Here is a 21,830-nt window from a genome sequence, read left to right on the forward strand (position 1 = left end):
AATTGTTAACACTGTTTTTACTTTCCTGCTGTACAAGCAGGCGCTGCCCTGGGGGAGGGGAGGCTTAAAACTTTCACTGCCCTGTCAAATGTCCTCTCAAGCAGAGGTTGATTCCATGACTCCAGGCTGCAAACATCAATGGAAATGAAAGACTGTTTGGCTTTCAAATTGTCAACATTTTGAAAATAGTATTTTAAGAACAGAGCTTGGAATTTAAATAACCCCAACTTTCGATTCACAGAGTCATTTAAATCAGAGATCCTGGTTTGCTTTCTCCACTGCTGTTCAGAAACTGCAAGTCCATATTCCATCAGGAGGACAAAAGCAGTGGTTAGTGACAGGGGTGGGCTTTGGAGCCAAGAGATTGAAGTTTGAATCAATCTGATCTCAATTCCTAGCATGAACAAACCATTTAAATTTTCTGAGCCTCAGGTTCCTCCTCTTTAAAATGAGGGTGATAATACCTATCTTCCTGCTAGAATTGCTGTGAGAATTAAAATGCGACAAGTCCAGCTGACCATTTGGCCAAGCACAGAGCACTTATTAGTACCTACTATGCATTAGGGAGGCCACGCACAGTCCTTACTGATGTGGGAAGAGGGTGTGGCTACACCTTATGGGCGGGTCCTCTCCCTGTTCTGCTCTATCACCACCAGCCTGTGTGAAGCCTGGTATCTCTTCACAGTGTGGCCACCAAATGGTAGCTGGGCGTTCTGTGGGGATGGGGAGGTACAGCCTTTGCCACACACCCCAGTGATCTTTATCATGGGTCTTGAAGTCACCTTTCTTAGGAACAACAATTAATAAATAGGAAGGAAAACTTGTGTGTAACTTGTCAATAAAAACACATTTAGAAAAACAATTGCTATTTTTATTGATCTTAAAAAAAAAAGACAATCTAAGTAAAGACAGTGTTGCTTGTTGTATAAACACAACTTCAAGGCAAATCCCCAGGCCACCCCTTAACCCAGTTTTTCCCCCACCCCTATGCTACTTTTATATAAAAATTCAGAGGTTGCCAAAATGCCTCACGGGTAAGAAAATAAACACTAATAAACAAGGAAATTATTATTAACCTTTTCTTTAAATCTTTCTGACTCATGAATACCATTTATAAATGATTGTCCTTTGACACCCCCTTCAAATCTAGTACACAGTGGTGATTAACAAAGGGTTTCCATTGTCAAGTCTGAAAACAAGCATTTCTAATTATTTAATGAGGAAAAACAGTGAAATAATGAAAATACTTTCCTTTCTGTGATTTTTGTATTTTGTCCTAAAGGATCCAAATATCTTATGCACACAAGTTCATTGAGGATAACCAATCTATCATGTGCCAAGACAAGAGACAACTTTTTCTTCCAACAATACTTAACAGGAGCCATTAAGAAAATGTCTTATTAGGATGACTGGAAAAGCTTAAGTAAGATGAATATCTATCTATCTATCTATCTATCTATCTATCTATCTATCTATCTATCTATGTGTTTAAATAAAAAACAGGTGTCTGGATACATTTTCACATTTCATTTTAGAAATGAGGTTCCATTTTGTATTCACTCACACACAAAAAATATGAGAGATATTTCATACATTACATTTATGTAATTTATAGCTAATTCCCCTTATATTTAAATGACCTTCGTGACAGCAGGAAGGAAGCTCTCCAGTAACATAAACTTCAGTTAGATGCAAACTGGTGTCAGAAGGGATGGATGGAGACAACAGAAAGCAGATTCACAGTGAAACAAATTAAGATATCACAATGAAAACTTTCCCCATTGGTCTTAACTAAAAACAGAACAAAACAAAACAAAACAAAACAAAAACAAAAAAACCCCAAAAGCCTAAGTTAAGTCAAACTATTTTTTAAAATCTTTAATTTTAATTAAATAAGGAATAAAGGGCCGTAGAAGTATTTCCTGTGAATTTTTATGTAAAAGGCACTGTTTTATATTTAATATGGTAATACTGCAAACTAGTATTCTATTTGTTATTTTACAGCTGGGACTCAGTGAGTTTAAGTAACATGGACGGCACTGAAACTCATGTCTGACTACAAAGCACTCAACCTCTCTTTACCATACCAACTCCAATATATATTGAAATATACAGTCATTTTATATATATTATACACACATATATGTACATATACACACATATGTATATAAGTACGCACACACACACTCAAAAAATAAGTCAAATTATTTTAAATTGAATTACATTTTTACAGAAATTAAGATAATATTTGCCCAAATTTGTCTTCAAATTTTTTTATGCTTGGATAATTTCCTGATGGTTTTTCTGAACTAATTCTCTACCATGATTTCTTCATTTAATTTTGCCTATAAGGCTCTAAGTTACTCTCACAATGAACTATATTATTTATAAAGGATTCAATGAACTTGACAGAGAAAGCAATGATGGTGCTTTCTGAAACTAAATATAAATAAGATACACAGCATTTTTGTGCATTTCTGATATAACAGGATCATACATATCCAGAGCTAAATGTTTATTTTGTTTCAGAATTTTAGTACTCTACAGTATTGTGAAATGTAACACATGAAGGGTATGTTTTGTTTCTGGGGAAATATTCATACACATACACAATATTCAAGAAGATCTTTAAAGATACCCCCCCAATGGTATCAGAAAAGAACAAAATAAATTCAATTTCTAGTGAAATAGAAATAATATTTAATGACTTAATAAACACTCCCTTATAAATTCCTTGGTTAACTTGTAAATGAGGGAAGTACTGGGAAATCAAATATATATATATATATAAAATATTTATATATATACAATATATATTATATATTATTATATATATATTATATATTTGTATTTATATATGTATATAAAACATTAAAAAGGTTAAACACATATTTTTAATAAAATTTACACTGAAGGAGCTAGAAATTTGAGACAGAATACTTTAATCTGTAACTATAATCTTGTATTTTTGTATATCCACAAGCCAGGATTTCAATAAATTAATTCCTATGTAGGTGAGAAATTGGGGGAAGACTTTATATTGTATTTTTACTCATCATTGGCTTTCATATTCTCATTCTAGTAATGATGATGCTATAGTAATGGCCATCATGACATTTGTACACATGTCATTTAAGAATTAGAAAAAGATACTCAGAACTCATATGTATTTATAACTCACATGTTATCTCAGGTATAAATATACACATATGTTGAATACATTTTTACTCCTAAATCCCTTCTTTCACTCATTCAATTCTGCAGATATAACAATTCTTAGACATAAATAATCCTATAACCTGTTCAGTCAGGTTAGAAACATATCCATAAGGTCAGACATTACATAGTGGAGGTTTAACAGTTTTCTGAACAACTTTGAATTTCTGGTTGTTTCTTTTGTTCACAAGACACATATTAAACATTTGGTAATTTAATTAAGTTTGACTTGGCGTCAGCACAGTAACATGTAGTGTATCTCAGGAATAACTTAAAGTCTGTGAAAAAAGGAGACAAAACCTTTCAGAGAGCCAAACTGACCCTCTGAATATAAGAAGAACCTGAGGGATTAGAAGAACCTGAGGGATCCTGTCAAGATGGCGAAGTAGGTAAACACTGTGCTCATCTCCTGTCACAACCACATCAAAATTACAACTAAAACTACAGAATAACCATCACTGAGAATCACCTGAAATCTAGCTGAACTGAAGTCCTACCTCTAAGGATGGATCGAAGAAGCCAACTGAAGACTAGTAGGAGGGGCAGAGACAGAGAATGGGCTGGTCTCACACCTGTGTGTGACCATTAAAAACTGGAAGGGATATCTCAGCTGGGGAGGTAACCCCCCACAAGGACCGAGAGGTCCCAACCTCATATCAGGCTTCCCAGCCCAGGATTTCAGTGCAAGGGAGAGAAGTCCCCATACCTTCTGGCTGTGAGAACCAGTGGAGATTGTGGCAGAGTGAGATGGAGTGTGGCTGCACTCCTAGTTGCTTCTCTTAAAGGGTCTGAGCATAGACTTATTCACTGATGGACTCACTTGCTCTGAGCTCCAGTACTGGGACAGTAGCTTCCAATCAGGGACATACAGGGACAAACTGAATTATCTGGCTTCAGAGTGAGGGCTGGAGGGGCACCTTTCTCCTGGACAGAGAAGCTAGTGGAAGCTATTGTTTCTTTGTTGAGTCCTCCCACTCTCGGTGCACAGACACAGGTGGTCACCATATCTGAGTCTCCATCAACCTGGCTAACACTGTTCATTCATCTTGATTCCCTGAGACCCCACCCCACCCAAAATTCAGGCCCACCCAAGCTGCTTCCAGTGGCTTCCATGTATAAATGGCCTGTCTTGGCTCATGTTACAGACATTCCTAAAATCTCTCAAAGGTTCACAAAACCCAAACAAGCAGCATCTGGCTTTAGTGTGTCCCATATCTCTGACTGAGCATCTCTAAGTCCAGCACTAGCAGCAGCTGGCCTCGGTTCTCAGCTTGGCATCTTAAGGTACCTCCCAGCCCAGTGCAGGTGGTGGCCATCAGCAGATAGCTCTGTGGCTCATGGCAGATGGCTCTAGGCAGGGTACTGGATGCAGCTGAACTTGGCCCACAACAGGGCCCCTATCAGAAGGCCCCTGGGCCATACACATGGTGGCTGGCTTCAGACTTAGCTGAAGCACTATCCAGTGCCCTCTGAGGATGACACACCCAAAGGTAAGACTGAGCAGGCACCAGAGCCCCACTAAAGTGAACCCTACTCTATTGGGTCAGCTCCCACACCACAGCTCCTCCATTGTAGTCATGGCCAGTCCTCACAACCAATCAGCCCGAGGGTCAGTCCCTCTAATTGAAGTGCAAACAGTAACCAAGGCTCAACAACAACAGGAGGGCACACATAACCCACACAAGGGACAAACTTGGAGCACCTGGCTCAGGTCACCAGAGACTGCACTACTGGACCTCACAGGACATCTACTACATAAGGCCACTCTACTAAGACAGGGAGACATAGCAGCTCTACCAACTACACAGTAACAAACACTGGGAGGTAGCCAAAATGGGGAGACAAAAGAAACATGTCCTAAATGAAAGAACAGAACAAAGCTCCAGAAAAAGAACTAAACAAAAAGGAGACAAACAATCTATGAGAAGCAGAGTTCAAAACATTGGTTATAAGGATGCTCAATGATCTCAGGAGAATTTCAAAAAGAGACAAGAAACATAAATATGGAGATGGGAAACATAAAAAAAGAATGAGTGAGAAATGAAGAATACAATACCTGAAATGAGGAACATATTAGAGGGAATCAACAGCAGATTAGATGAAGCAGAGGACTGAGTTAGCGATTTGGCAGATAAGGTAGCAGAAAGCACCCAATCAAAACAACAAAAAGAGAAAAATTCAAAAAATGAGGAGAGTTAAAGGGGCCTCTGGAACAACATCAAGCATATCAACATTCACATCATAAGGGTACCAGAAGAAGAAGAGAGAAAGCAGAGTATTGAAAACCTATTTGAAGAAATAGTGACAGAAAACTTCCCTAAGCTGACTAAGGAAACAGACATACCAGCCCAGGAAACACAGAAAGTCCTAAATAAGATGAACCCAAAGAGGCCCACACCAAGATACATCATAATTAAAATGCCAAATGTTAATGACAAAGAGAGAATCTTAAAAGCAGCAAGAGAAAAGCACTTAGTTACCTACAAGGGAGCTCCCATATGACCAACAGCTGATTTCTCAATAGAAACTTTGCAGGCTAGAAGGGATTGGCGAGACATATTGAAAGTGATGAAAAGCAAGGACCTACAACTAAGATTACTCTACCCAGCAAAACTATCATTTAGAATTGAAGGACAATAAAGAGCTTCCCAGACAAGAAAAAGCTAAAGGAGTTCACCAACACCAAACCAGAATTAAAAGGACTCTTAGAGGGACTTCATTAAGATGAAAAAATATATATATATAGTAACAACAACATATCTATCAACAATTACTTTCAATGTAAATGGATTAAATACTCCAATAAAAAGATAGGGTATTTGAATAGATAACAGGACCCTTATGTATGCTGCCTATAAGAGACTTACTTTAGATGGAAATATACACACAAACTGAAAGTAAAGGGATGGGAAAAAGATATTTCATGAAAATGAAAACAGACAAACAAACAAAAAAAATGGGTAGCAATACTTATACCAGACAAAACCGACTTCAAAACAAGACTATAACAAGAGACAAAGGAGGACCTAGTAATCCCACTTCAGAATATTTATCCGAAGAAACCCAAAATGTTACTTCGAGGGGATGTGTGCTTCCATATGTTCATTGCAACATTTTTTACAATGGCCAAGATATGGAGGCAGCCTGGGTGTCCATCGATGGAAGAATGGATAAAGAGTAGGTGGTACATGTATATGGTGGATTATTGCTCGGCCATAGAAGGGCATGGGTTCTTGCCATCTGCAGCAGCAAGGATGGACCTGGAGGGTGTTTTGCTGAGTGGAGAATGTCAGACAGAGAAAGACAGATGCAATGTGATTTCACTTATATGTGGAATTTAAGATCAAAATTAACAAAAAAAGAGAAACAAACTCATAGATACAGAGAACATTTTGATGGTTTCCAGATGGGAGGGGGTTCGGGGGGTGGGTGTAAAAGGGGAAAGGATTAAGAAGTATAAATTGGTTGTTACAAAGTAGTCATGGGGATGTAGAGTATAGCATAAGAAATATAGTCAATTATATTGTAATAACTATGTATGTGTCAGGTGGGTACTAGATTTATCAGGGTGATAGACAGGAGCAGGTTTGGGGCACAGGGTGAAAAAGGTGAAGGGATTAAGAAGTACAAACTGGTAGTTACAAAAGAGTCATGGGATGTAATGTACAGCATAAGGAATATAGTCAATAATATTGTGATAATGGGGTACAGTGTCAGATGGTTGCTGGACTTATCATGGTGATCACTTCTTTAGATATATAAATATTGAATAACTATTGTGTACACTTGAATTAATTTAATATTGTATGTTAGCTATATTTTAATAAAAATCTTAAAAAAAAAAAGAAGAACCTGAATGAAAGATCCTAGATCACTTTTGAATAGAGCCAGTTAACTAGAAATGATGTTAAAATTCCCTGCAGGCTTTCATCCTGAGAACAGGATTAAATCTCTTGATGGTTACTTTGCTGCTATCTATTGGTGAGCAAAGCTGTCATACATAGGTCAAAGGATAGAGCACCAGGTACATTACAGGTTTCATAACAGAGACTAGGCAGCTGATCTCAAGCTCCCCTTTCAATTTTTCACTTCCCCATCCCATCTCTACAATGTCATCAGCTCCTGTTGTTGGCAGAATGATATCATGTAAAGAGTGCTAAAGCTTAGAGTTAGGAGACCAGGGTTGGGCTTTGGCTTAAATGTCTGTGATTTGTGTCCTTAGGAATGTCACTTCTCTGAGCTTCAGTTCTCTCATCTGTAAAATGGGGATAATTGTGTACATCTTTACGCATCATTGAGAGAATCTAAAAAGACAATGAACATAAAGGTGCTTTATAAACACCAAAGCAGTCTTTCCCAAAGTGCCACTGGTGGCATGTGACATTATTTTAGGTGGAGCATGGACAGATCTTTACACATTTTTAATAGTTATGTATTCATATAAACATACATGAGAAACATTTTACCTAAGATTTCACATATACCCTGTTTCCCTGAAAATAAGATCTAGCCGGACAATCAGCTCTAACGCATCTTTTGGAACAAAAATTAATATACGACCTGGTATTATATTATATTATATTATATTATATTATATTATATTATATTATATTATATTATATTATAATATTATACCAGGTCTTATAGTAAAATAAGACCGGATCGTGTATTAATTTGTGCTCCAAAATATGCATTAGAGCTGATTGTCTGACTAGGTCTTATTTTCGGGGAAACACGGTATTACACCTTAGAATAAGACTGAAGAAGCTATTTAAAAAGTGGCTTGAATAGTGCCTAGTACATAATACGTGTTCAAGAAAATATTTATTGAATGAATAAATAACTGAGTAAATGAACTTAAAGAAAAAATTCACTAAATAATAGTACAGAAAACATGCAATTTTGGCTGAAATACAGCTCTGAGGAATTAAGCAAATATGAGGGATTTATTAGGTTCATTTTATCAAACATTTATTATATGGTAAATACTTTTTAAAAATCTTCAAGCTGAAAAAGTCTTGCTAACTTAAGTGCAATATATCAATATTTGAAAGAATGGGAATTAACGATAAATAAATAATTTGGGGTACAATGTTGACTCACCTGTGACAGAAAGAATGAACCTAATTTTCCAACAATAGTGCTCATGGAAACATCACTAAAATGAATCTCAATTTTTTCCAATGAACTAACAACCAAATCCACATTATTACAGTTTTAGTCAGTGACACTATCGGAGGTATTTTTTTTGGTGTGTGCTTCCTTTCCTCTTCACTTTGGATAGCAGTGCCTTTAAGTACTAGAAAATTATATTACAGGACTAGAGTAAATCTATTCTAAATGTGACAAGAAATTTCATATTGATCCACAATACTTAAACAGAATTACATGTTTTGGATAAACTCGTGTTTCTAAAGAAACACTGTTTAAAATCTCATGTAACAGAAGCATGTATTTGCCTCCAACTGGAGACTGCATTTGCTACTACCTATATGAAATTTCCCTTGACTCAGTTATCTGTGAATGGAAAAAATGTTCACAATATTCCACAATTCAGTAAATCTTAGTCTTACCTAAGATTTCTACTCAGGTTAGTCTTTTTTCCTAATATTCACTTTTTTGTTCTTATCTAGTTCTTCATTTTTATTCTTTCTCAAATTTTGATCAGGCACTAACTTTGTTATCCTGGATCTTATCTTGCTTATTACTTTTCAGAAACTAGTTTGCTCCTTTTTCAAGAAGATTCTTTTGCTAGAGAGCATTGATTGCCCTTGCTGCCCCACCAGGCAAAATGCAGCCCAAATATTGTGGATATTGATTGGGTAGAGAGAAAAGGATTCATTTCCAACAGAGGTTAAGAAAACATATGAGGCAAAGGGAATACACAAAGAACACTCTCAACAGAGAATTACAGCACCAAACAATACAAACGGCTAACACTGATAAGCACGGAAAGAATATTCTTGAAAATAAAATGTTTAAACATCACAGGAAGGCACATCTCCCAAATTCAGTCCCCAGGCTCAATTTAAGTTATACATTTCGTGAATATGATGGTAAGCTGTCTCTGGTTTTCCTCCACATTGTCAAAATGTGTGTGCATGCGATGCTGACTGACATACAGAAAGTGTGTTGTCCCAAATCAATTTGGTTATGAGTTTTAATAACGATGAGCTCTCGCTGTTCTGAATGACTATCTGTAGAGCTACTTTGATCTCTACCTGCCCAATATAACTGTATGAAAAAAAGTCAAATTGTGAATCTAGAAAAGGAGCACCCAACCCACTGCTTTTTAAAACACATCTTCATTTAATCAGGTAGTGTTACACCGAAATGTAGAACTTTCCTGGGTAATCAGGAGATGTCTCTATCTGTAAAACAACAACAAATGTTTCATTGAAAAGAAATGGTTTCTTTTGGTGCCAATCTAGAAATAAATCCTTTCCTAAATTCGGCTGGAGTCAGACTATACATTGAATATAAGAGTAACGAAATGTGAAGACCAATGGAAGGAGGTTCAAAGAGAGTAAAAATGCTCTACTCAGAAAAAAAGTAACAAATTTATTTTTTGGCTATTACTTGAGAGTCAACCCTTTTAGGCTAGTTTATGTAAGATCAAAGATGGCAGATGATAATGACAAAATATATGTTAAAAAACAAGATCATTTTTTCTATTTTTAAATAATTATTGAAATAAATACATAAAGATAACTGTTTCTCCCCACAATTGTATGGGCTTAACATGTCTGCACATCATAGCATATAAGTGTAGTGCCAGTGAAAACCATTTTTCTTTCTAAGAGCTCCCTAATACTGTGCCAAGATTTGGCAGGGCATCTCTCCGTCCATGACTGGGTACTGGAACACAGCCCTGAGATCTTATTCTTGGCCATGGAACCTCAAACTACAAAGAGTTCAGGGTTGAGAGAGAAACTTGCACCATTTATTTGGAAAAAGTATAAATACCTTCCAGAATGTACTTCATTACAAACTGATAGCCAAAGGAAAAAATGTATTAGTAAGGAGATACCACTTCCTGAACGGTATATTACAAGGCACATAATATCCTTCAGGACTGTCATGTAGCTTCAACATTGGGACAGTATTATAAAAAGGGGTGATTCAGCCCAGCTTTTCAGACTTTACAAAATCTCTACTAATTAATATTATTGAGTGGGGAGAGGCTATGAAGGTAGAAAGTCTGAGTTTGTATTTTTTTAGAAACACTGGGGAGAGGAGGACTTTCAAATTCACTCAACAAACTAAGTGTTTTGAAACGCTTCCAAGTAGAACTTCTGCTTGAAATGAACAGCTGCTGCGTTTCCCCGAAAATAAGACCTAGCCGGACCATCAGCTCTAATGCGTCTTTTGGAGCAAAAATTAATATAATTTTTCTTATATTATATTACATAAGACCTGGTATTATATTATATTATATTATATTATATTATATTATATTATATTATATTATATTATACCCAGTCTTATATTATTAAAATAAGACCGGGTCTTATATTAATTTTTGCTCCAAAAGACGCATTAGAGTTGATGGTCCGGCTAGGTCTTATTTTCGGGGAAACACGGTACTATTAATTTATAATCAGATATGCCAATTTGTATGATGTGCTGAGGTTTATAAAAAATAGTTATAAACTACTTCATTCATTAAATATATTCCTTACAAACCTTTCATCTTCAACCTGGATAAATCATTCATAGATAATGCAGAGGTAAATAATAACTAAGGTCAAATTACCACAATTCCATAATGGTGGAATCCAATTTAATCAGGTTGTCTACCGTTGGAAATAGGGATGAGGAGGCTAATTTTTACTGAGCCTCTTTTGTGTGCTGGATAATCTATTTACGGTATGTCATTTAATTCTTAAAACATTATTTTGAGTGCGAATTAATATTCCCACTTGAGAGGTGAGGAAACTACAGCTGTGGGAGATGAATATACCTACCGAGGACCATTTTGGTAACTGGCAGAGCTGGGATTAAGATCTCGTCAGAATGCCCAAAGCCCTTGCCTCTTTCTGCCACACACTCTGCTTTCTCTGGTTCTCCGTAGACTGTGTTCCTACAGTATCTGATGTTTAGAAATCAGACCTCTTAGGAAGTAATCTCAGAAATTGCATAACATTTATAATGTGTTATTTGCAATTCTGCTACATTTAATACCCCACCAAAGATTCAAAGTGCCTTTCTAAACTCATAAACTGGCCCAGTCATTTACTATCAGGACAAACAGTTGGCTAAAGTATCACTTTATGGACAACATGAAGATCTCAGCCCCTGGCAGATACCAGCGCTCTAATCACACCATTGATGTCTCAGTCCAGAGACTACTCAGACGACCAGAAAACACGAGCGGTGGGTGCCTGCTTTGCTCTGAAGTACCAACCTGCGATCCAGTCAATGAAATTATTTAGTTTTTCTATTTTGCCTGCTTCCAAAAAGAATTTGAAGTGGCTGCTGAGAACAAAGACTGTAACAGAAAACAAATGATAGGTTTGTGGGACGTGGAGGGTGAGGGGAGGTAAGACAATAAATCTATTCTAAAACTTGAGTTAACCTAGATTTTTATCTGGTGGGACCTGACAGGATCTTGGATTCATTTACTTCGGTAGACAGAAACAGTATGAAAACCTGAGAGGCTAAGAAGGTTTTAAAAGATAATGTGCAAGAAAATTGTTTAGCAAACCTTTTCCTCTGAGATACTACAAAGATAAACACTAGGGAAAATGGTCCCACACTGCCCATTTGCAAGGTGGAATTAGAAAGATCTCACTGTAGCAAACAAATTGTTTATGGAGTCAGCCTCTGTCTTTCTCTCAACTTTATGAACACGTCAGGCATTGTTGCCACCGTATACAAAAGCAAACCTAATGCACTGCTTACCTCTTGAAAAGCAGAAGTCTGGTTACTAATGTACAAGACTGTCCACCACTGCTGAGGACTAAGGGGTTCTATGTAAATAAAAGTCACATCATAATTGGTTCACTTGAAGAGTACACATTTCAGAATGGTTTTACTAGAAATCTTTTCAAATAGGTCATTTTGTCTTACCCCGATATTATACAGATATTAAACATAGTTTAATCTTTTCTTGGTGAACCACGATTGCCAAGACATCAGGCAAAGGTCATCTGGCTTGACGTCAGACAGACCTGTATTTGAAATGTTGCCTTTTCTGGTGTTATAAATTGGGCACACTGTTTGCCTAGCTGGGCACCATCAAACAAGGTCTGAGGAAGCCCTTCTTTTGTTTTGTGAACTATAGGAGCAGAAAGAGCCTTTGTGAAGCAGTGCTTTGTTGTTTTTATGTGCAAAAGTGAGGTAGGTCCTGAAAAGACCAGAGGTTTTTAAAAATGTTAAGTGCCCTACAGCTTTTAAGGCTGTTGTTATACCTTGCTTTTTAATGATAGATAAATAATTCATGTCTTATTAATATTTTATTACGTTTTCAGTTTTTCACCTCTAAATGCGTGCTTTAAATTATTTTTTTCTGAATTATTAAAAATATTTGTAGTGTATCTTGAGATCGAGGATTTGATATCAAGGTTTTGAGAATGCAAAATTACAATGTCAGCCAATAGGAGGGGGGATGTTTGAATTTACAGAAAGAATTTTATGCTCCCTACTAGGAATTCATCTATTGCTTAAAAGAAGGAAGAAAAATCTGGATTTTTGAAACATCATCTTATAGTGAATGAAAACCAGTTACTTATTTAAATGAAGCAAAATAAATGTTTCTTGGACTCTTAGATAATGACTTTTGTTTTTGTAACGTGCATCTTCCCAAACATCAGTGAGGAACTCAATCTCAGGAGTTCGCTAACACAAACGAACCAGAAGATCAGGACCATTGTTTAATGTGAAATGTGTTAAAAAGTACATGCCTTTATTCTCCTGAAGATACAAAAAGATATTTAGACAAGGCATTTAGGACAGGAAGAAGGTTTCCAGGAAAGGGAGACCATAATCTTTTTTTTTTTTTTTTTAGTTAAGCTTTTGTAAAATGGCACATAAAAAAGACTTGGTTTCATTTGTACAGAGATTGTAAAACAGTTCAATGTCTACATCTTGTATTTGTAGCAGTTCCATTTATATCATAAAAGCCCAATTTTGCTGTTTCTAATTATTTTTTGAATAAGCTGTCAAAAATATTTAGGTTTATCAACCTAAAGAATGTTTGTCTGGTCTCAGAGAGATTAGAGAATAAAATGTTTTGTGAATAGGAGTATGGAATTCATTTTCTTATCAAACATAGAAACATTATGCCCAGAGTGTATCCTGACAAGTATGTATTAGGCATTATAAGCAACGGGTTTAAGGACCTCCTGGTCATTTGGAGAAAGACAATCCTTTTACTGTGCTGGCAAAAATGCTTTTGGTTTCCTGCCATTAAACCTAAGTGCCAGTGGAGGTCTGAGCAGAGCTGAAATAGCTTTATACAATATACTCTTTAAGAGAATAACATATGTACTTGTAAGAGTAAGTTTTATTTCCTAAGGAGATGAAAAATTATATGTTTCTTCACTATATGTGGGGAATATGCATTATTATCTCTTTCTGATCAGATATATATTTTTTGATCTACTTTAAACCTTCTGCATATTTCTTGCCTAGTGAGTCAATTCTATCAGTTGTGAGGCGGGGGAAAGCCCAGAAGACCCCTACTAATTTCTTCCAAATTGAATAGTAGTTTCATGGCAAAGTTTTTATTTAATTTATATGATCAGATTGTGTTAAGTAGAACCAGACTATGGGGTTAAACATTTCCATATGTTATAAAGGCCCAGAACTGTTCCTGAAAGGAGGCACCATTCTGATTTCAGACTTTACCTGCTGCTTCCAGAAACGGCTGCAACTCCACACCGATTTTACCCTCTCCCCAGCTCTAAGGGTCACATGTAAGCATATGCGGGCAAGTCTGTCTCCTGGCACTTCCTGTCACCTGGAAGGACCCCACCTCTGCTATTCTCCTCGACTCCAATGGCCACCAGATTTTTCTCCCCAGCCACTGCCACTTGCCTTCAACCTCTGTGTATGGCATGAAGGATGAGGTAAATTCAGGAAAAGAAGGCAGAGTTAACAACATTCTGGAAATCTGGTTCCTGGGTTAGAGCCACCCTGAGCCCTAGTGGATTCTCCAAATGTTTCACAACTCACCCCTTGACGATAGGACATTTTGGTGACTATAACCATTCCCTCTTCATTTTATGCCCCAGAATTTTATGAGACCTCAATGAGTCATGAAGAATCCTAATTTCAAACCCACAGTAACAATAACAAAACACGATACTTGCTATCTGAACAGAGGTTAGTATTTGACAATGGATAGAGATTGGTATACCTTCCCTTCCTCCGGGCTTTGTTGACATGAATTGTGAACGTCGTCGTCATCTCTTACTAATTTTCCAGGCCAGGAAGTCAGTCCTTTGATTTGGCCCCAGACCAAGTCGCCAACGTGGAACGTCCTTGGCCTGTAATGTATCAAGTCGTTTGAGGAGGGGGAGTCCGGATTCCTTAGGTCATCCTCACTACTAATGCTTTTAGCGTCTGAAGGGCTAGGCGCACATCCATTAACGCTTTTGGCATTAAAGTCTCCATTGTAATGGATGTAGTCTTTGACCAGAGAACTTTCAAAACTATTTGAGGAGCTCGGAGACTGCTCCTCCAGGACCAGGTCTTGCTTTGTGGTGCTTAGCAGCTCTCCAAAGCCGCGACTCTGTCGAGGTCTGTTCCCATTAATATGTGCACATCTCTCCACAGTGTTCTCTAGTCTCTCCTTAAAACTCATCATAGTTCTTTTGTAGTTATTATACCTGAAATTTTCCTCCAGAATTTTATCTCCTTGACAGTTTCTTGGTGGTAACAGTATCGGGTGCTGTTCCCCAGGCAGAAATGGCAGTGTGGAGACATGGTTGGGCCTTTCGTGACAAGGGCTACTGTGGAGGTGGCCTGGATGATCTAAAAATTCCTCACACTTCCACCGGTTTCGCTCCCCTCCAGGGCTCTGCTCCCCATCCCACTGTTTTTTAGATGTGTGGCAACTTGCCGACTTGAAATATTCAAACCCATCTCCTTCGCTTGAGTTTTTCCCGTGGTCCAGATTCCGGGGCAGCCGAGCCCCTCTTGCGTTCCTCAGCCTGCCGTCATGATCGACGTTGCCCATGTTTCGTCCATGAATGACTGCACTGACAGCACTGGGGAGACTTAACGGGTCACCAATTGAAGCAGTGAAGGCACTCATGGCACTCAGAGCTGGAATGGGGCTGATCTGAGTTGTACTGTTGACGGCAGTGGTGATGACAACCTGCATTCCTTTGCTGGCTGCATCCACCACTGCTTTGTAAATGGCATCCACGGAAGCATCGCCTTGGGCACCCACGAGGCCATCCTTCACCTGCTGACCAAGCGATGGGTCAATCCTTGGTTGCAACTCACAAGGCGTATCTTGGAAAGGTGGAAGTGCAGTGTTCGGATTCTCAGGAAGTGCTGTGAGCCCTGGCTGAGTGCTTATTCTTTTGTTTAGGAGAGCGGCATCTTCCTGCATTCTCACCTTAAAGAAATAGACAGGAAGCAGTGGGAGAGAGGGAAAAAAACACAACATGTTTAAAGACCTCAAAGAGAAAGACCATAATTTTAAGATGTACTAAAAGACAAACAAATATAACCAGGAAGGAACTGTGAAGAAAGAACAAGACTCAAACACGAAATAAAAAGTCACTCGGTATAGAAAAGCTTATGTCTCGATTATAGTTGGGTACTGTTTCTTTCGCTGAAATCATTCAAGCAATTTTTTTTCTTTAAAAATCATCATTACTAAACATTCTTTAGAAAAATAAAAGGTGAAGTAGTTGGACACAAAATGTTTCCTGGTGATGACTCCACATATTTAGTGTCATTCCAGATTTTGTAACTTGAGATTTAAAGGGAGAAAAAGTCAATCACCAGCACTGCTCAAATTACAAAGTGATCAGATTTTAAAAATGATTTCTAATTTATTTATACTTCTACTGAATTAAGTGAAATATAAAATAGATAAAACAAAACAAACACATATTCTTTTTTTTTTTTTCAACAATTAAGCTATTTCTGATATATCACTACATTTTAAAAGTCTTCAGATAGGGTAGTGACAACCTACTCTTCAACCTTTCCAGGTCACAGGCTGGGGGACACTCTCATGTTGTCAGTAATGACAACGGCTCTCTATAGAAGTGATTCTCAGTTGGGAAAAGGTGAAGGGAGGGAATGCCCACCAGGGAAGCATATCAATGCTCAGGGCAGGAAGGATGAGTGCAGTTTGAAAAAATCCCCAGGGATGTTCTAACTTCACCAACCCCATCTAAGTACTGCTCCTCCAGTGCTTGGTACTTCAGATTTCTCCCCAGTGATCCATCACTCCCATCCTGTCTTCATACCCTCCCCAACTAAACCTGAACCTGGGATCCATCACACATCAACCACTCTCTTGCCATTCTCCTGTTGTCTACATATTTATCCACTTCCTCAAGCCGGCTGCTATCCCGTCTCCCGCATATTCTTAGTAGATGACCTTACTTAGTACAGAAAATGGAGTTCATAGGTTAAGAATTCTCATAATTCTTACACTCTGTTACTCCCTTTCTCCTGACAGCACACACTTCTCTGCAACTGTCCCAAATTGTGTCCTGCTTCCCATTGTAAGAGGGACCCCTCAGCTTTCTGAGAGTACGTCCTGCATTTATGCTTTTGATCCCAACCCCCTCCTCTGGGATTTTGCCGTATCTGTATCCCTTCTCTGCTTTATGTTCAATCTCTTCCACTTTTTTGGTCTCTTTCATGTAGCATACAATTAAGTGCATGGCTTCCCTATTTTAAAGGTTTGCATTTAACCTACACCTACTTTGAGGCACTACCTTAGTTTTCTTATGTTCTTCATAGTTAAGTTTTTGAAAGTCTAATCCATACGCCTTAATTCCTAACCTTTTTCATCCTTTCATCCACTGCAGTCTGGCTCATGCTCCTACCACTTCACCAAAGCTGCATCCCACCAAGTTGCTGGTGACGCTGTCATTGCTAAATCTAATGGCCTATCTTCAGGCTTTATCTACTTGGTTTCTCTTGAGCACTTCCTCTTCCCTTCCAAACTATTTTATTACATAAGGTGTATATGAATATTTTCTCGTTGTCAAAAAAGATAAAAACCTTCTTCATCATTACTCCCACCTAAGCCGGTACTTCCCCATCACATGCCCATCCCATTTCCTTTCTCAGAAGCAATCAGTCCTGGAGTGTATCCTTGCAGACACTTATTTTTAATACATTAAAGTGTGTAGGTGTATATCTAGTTTCCCTTCTTTCCTTCATTCCTTTCTTTCTCCTTTCTTTCTATCTTTCACTTAAATGGTATTATATTTTAGTTTTGTGCTGCAATACTATAGTAGTCTTGCAATCTTGTGGATCTTTCCATATCAGATTATGTAAGTCCAGCTAATCTTTTAAACTACTAGATAGATGGATATACCATAATATATTTAACTATTTCCCTATTAATGGATGCTTAAGTGGTTTCTAATTTTTGACACCACAAATCATGTTGTAATGGACATTCTGAATTGTATCCTTCTGTTCATATTTGCTTTCTCTAAAATTGATATATAGAAGTTAAATTTCTGGGTCAAAGGATCCAGATAAACTATCAAATTACCCTCCAAAAGGACTACAGCAGCATACAATCAGACCAATAATATATCTGAAACAATCCATTTCCCCACACCACTGTCAGCAAAGTATCATTAATCTGATGGATGTATTAGTGTTGTAATTTATATAACTGATTATTTTTTCAAATGTTTATTAATCATTTATCTTTCATTTTCTGTGAATTGACTGTTCACATCTATTGCTCATTTCTCAAATCAATTCTCTTTTCTTTCTGATTTGTAGGAGCTCTTTTTATATTATGGATATCAATTATTTGCTATTATTATGCAAGTATTTTCTGCCAGTTGGTCATTTGTCTTTAACTTTGTTTAGAATATCCTCAATCATACAGATGTTAAAGTTTATGTATTCAACTTTTTTTTTTTGACTTATTGGTTTTGTGCCTTTCTGAAAGAGCCTTCTCTATCCCAAGATTATAAAAAACTTCTGTATTCATTTTCTTATGTTTATTTAGTGTTACTCTTTCCACCTAACTCCCTAATGCTCATATATCAGGAATTTATTCAGTTTGTAGAACTAAAGGAAGACCATGTGGCTGAAGCCAGGGAGAGAGTAGTGAGAGCGGGGCCGGAGAGTGAGGCAGGCAGGGTGAACATGTTAGTATGTGGATTTTAATCATGATGGCAACGGACTAAACCCACAAAAGGGTTTAAGAGGGTACCATGATCAGTTTTTACTTATAGCTCCAAAAGGACCACTGAGATGCTTCAGACAAAACAAAATGAACTTCACGCAAAAGATTGTACTGTTTAGCAATACTCAGTATTTAGAACTAACAGTAAGTAGAAGTGGAAGGACACCTAACTTCCCTCCTTTGTTTCTACCCCCAAAAGTAAGTGTTTAAACAAACCTAGATACTGTTTTCTACTAAAGTAACCCAAGGACGGAGAGTACCTGAAAGTTCTGAAACAGACAAGCCATGGGGTTATTGTTAGCTGGGCAAGGAATTGTGGGCTGTCCTTGAAAGGCCTGGAGATTCTGGAACCCCTGAAGAAGCTGCGGCTGCTGCTGATTTGGAGGAAACATCTGATTGTTGTTTAACAGCGACTGTAGATGAGTCAGTTGGTGGTTATTCAAAGTATTGTTTATTGAGGACATGTCACCTATAGTTTGAAAAACATAAAATGTGAGTCAGTGTGATTCTTTGGAGAGCCTATGCCTATCTTTGTACCTGAGGATTCCTGAAACAAAAACTAAAAACTACACTTACGTGGTAATTCTTTTCTCTTTTTCTCCTTAAATTCTTAGTAAGTGGTAACGAGAGAGTAGTTTTATTATTTAATTTTATCTTTCATAATTAGTTTTTAGCTTTTATATCATGGAGAGACTAATCTTTGCTCTATCCATTAGCCAGTCCTTATATATGGAGCTTTAGTGTTAAAAAGAATTCCTTGAAACTATTTTTATTAGAGTACCTACAATTAAAGTTAGAAATTAGTCCTGAAATGTTTTAGCAGTCATAAGTATTTGACCCGATGATTCAAATGATCAGGTCTTGTTTACAAAACTTAGTTTTTAAGCCAATCATCAATAATTACAATCAAATAAAACTGTGTTTGGTTGGGAAACATGTATTTTGTTTTTAAGTAAAAGATTGGTCACCTAAAATTAGAATACAAAAGAAATCATGGTCAGAATCATTTAAAATAAATATTACATAACCAGACAGGATTAGTTAATAACTCAATTTATATTCAAAATTCAAAATAAACTTGTTTTGAAATTACATTGAAGTTATTTTGAGGATGACGTCGTATAAATTGTCCTGTAACTTGAAATATGTAAATCTATAATACTTTTTTAGATTATTTAACTACATTGATTTCAATGTCAAATAGAACTAATTATTAAACTATTATAAAGGTGTTCATAAAATCTGGAAACATATATACATTTTTTATATACATTGAACATGCCCTTGACAATATCATGTCTATTTGCCAATGTGTCCAGACTTTATGGACACCGGCTCTGTATTCTGTATTACAGTTACATCCGTCAATCAATTGCATATAGTTGACATTATTTTCTAACTTTTTTTGGGAGAGGATAATCTACATGATGGATTTTGTGTTTAGGCCACAAAGTTTTAAAGAATAATACTGTCCGAGGAAATCTAGCAGCAACTATTGGGGCTGTCTGTTTCTCTGAACTTGGGTAAACTTTAACTTTGATTGTTTTTATGCCTTGTTTTTTATTTTGCTGGATAAGCGTTTAGTTCTGTTTATTTAGGGATCACCTGGAAAAACACTTCCTCACACTATTTCCATCCACAGTGCAGCTGCTCATACTAACCCTGTGATGCCACACCAACTAAAATTCAAATAAAAGTTATTTTTAAGATGTACCTGTGCTTTATTATTTGAAAAATAAGACTCTACTTGGCTTAAGAGAATGATGGGTAGGTTAGGGTTAGGTGGCATCAGAATTAGAAGAGAAAGCAGATTAAAATTATATTTAGTATTGCTAGAATGGGGAAAAGAAAAAAGTCATTTTCGTGTTTGTATAACTATGGTTGTGTGTGGGTGTTAATTATATTTAGTTCCTTAAGCAAGCTGTGACATAACAAAAACATTTTTAAAAATAGTGTGACAAAATGGAGTTTTTAAAAAGGAGAAAATAGAATTAGAAAAACGTTTCTTTTGTAAAAATTTGTGAAAAAATTTAACTTACCAAGCAGACCTGTCCCCAGTAGAGGGTTAAGTAGCTGTGGCACCACAGAGTTACTGTTGAGTTTAGCTGGACCAGGTGTATTCCCAGCATTATTAGATATATTCAGCAATGTTTCTGCCATTGACACCACTGCTGTCCCACCAAGTGTTGAGACAGTCAGTGCTGCCACTGCTGATGATGTAGTGGTTGTGGTAGTGGTTGCCTGGGAGGAAGTTGCTATGGAAACCTCTGGATGATTAGCGGTGTTGGCCGATGCTGAGTTCAGGACACCTCCCAACAGCTGGGGATTCAAGGCCATTAATCCTGAGGCCCCAGTGACAGCTGGGAGGAACAGGGGGTTAAAAGTAGTGTCACTGCCTGCAAAGCTTGGTAAAGGGTTCCCCAGGGGGCTGGTTAAAAGGGTCTCAGCTCGGCTGTTCTCTGACTGATTGCTTGGCAAATGGTCTGGTGGGGCTGTCATCTGTGTTAATGAGGGTAAAGGGGTATTTTGCTGTTGCAAAAGATCTGAGATGGTCAGATTGAAAGATGGCAGGGGAAGCATGGCAGCTGCTTGGGTTTGGTTCTGAAGCAGGGCTGCTAAGAGCTGAAAGTGAACAGGCTGCAATACCTGCCCATCCATGTCACCGGAGAGAAAAGCTAAAGCAGCATTTACATTCGGGTTGAGAAAACCTAAAGGGTGGAGGTTGATCTCAGACTTGCCTTCTCCTGCTGAAGGCTGGAGGATATTTAATAGATTCTGGTTTAGGAGATGCTGTTGATTCACTGGCAAAGAGATAGGTAGAGAACTGAGGAGGCTGGGGTTCAAGGGGTGTGGAAGATGGTTGTTTGAAGTGCTGTTGGATGGAAAATGAAGTGGGTGCTCCTGGCCAACAAAAGGAAAATCACTCCCAATGGGCAGCTGACTCTGCAGTGGGTTTCCAGCTGCGGTGGTGACTATGACGCCATCTTGAAGAACAGATGTTGTCTTTGTGATGGCAGGATGGTTGGTGCCAGCTATGGCAATGGAGGATGATGGTCCTGAACTGCCTGAAATGAAAAGAAAAACACCACTTATTAATTATGGATGGTAAGGAAGATAACCCCATAAAAATACATTGATGCATTTCAATTAATTTGACAATTACATGTCACCTTGGCTGATTTGAATCAGATTAATTATAATTAGAATTGATACGACATCTGTTAATAAAACAAGTTTAACTTAATACTTCATCACCTAC

At 37.5% G+C, this 21,830-nt stretch overlaps 1 protein-coding gene across 8 annotated transcripts in view; it reads right to left on the reverse strand.

Moving 5' to 3' along the window:
- The window catches only part of MBD5 (methyl-CpG binding domain protein 5), a 375,179-nt gene that overhangs the window by 14,307 nt on the left and 339,042 nt on the right, over positions 1–21,830 (reverse strand). For 6 of the 8 annotated variants that reach the window (XM_033113043.1, XM_033113042.1, XM_033113046.1 and 3 more), the window contains 3 exons: positions 20,611–21,636; positions 18,832–19,040; positions 14,579–15,787 (listed from right to left, as the gene is read on the reverse strand). In XM_033113043.1, the coding sequence (XP_032968934.1) occupies positions 14,579–15,787; positions 18,832–19,040; positions 20,611–21,636 (2,444 nt within the window). The remainder of the gene's footprint in view (positions 1–14,578; positions 15,788–18,831; positions 19,041–20,610; positions 21,637–21,830) is intronic. The other 2 variants (XM_033113048.1, XM_033113047.1) reach the window with 1 other exon arrangement.

The sequence above is a fragment of the Rhinolophus ferrumequinum genome, chromosome 8 (genome assembly GCF_004115265.2).
Source record: "Rhinolophus ferrumequinum isolate MPI-CBG mRhiFer1 chromosome 8, mRhiFer1_v1.p, whole genome shotgun sequence".
In the NCBI taxonomy this organism is placed as follows: domain Eukaryota; kingdom Metazoa; phylum Chordata; class Mammalia; order Chiroptera; family Rhinolophidae; genus Rhinolophus; species Rhinolophus ferrumequinum.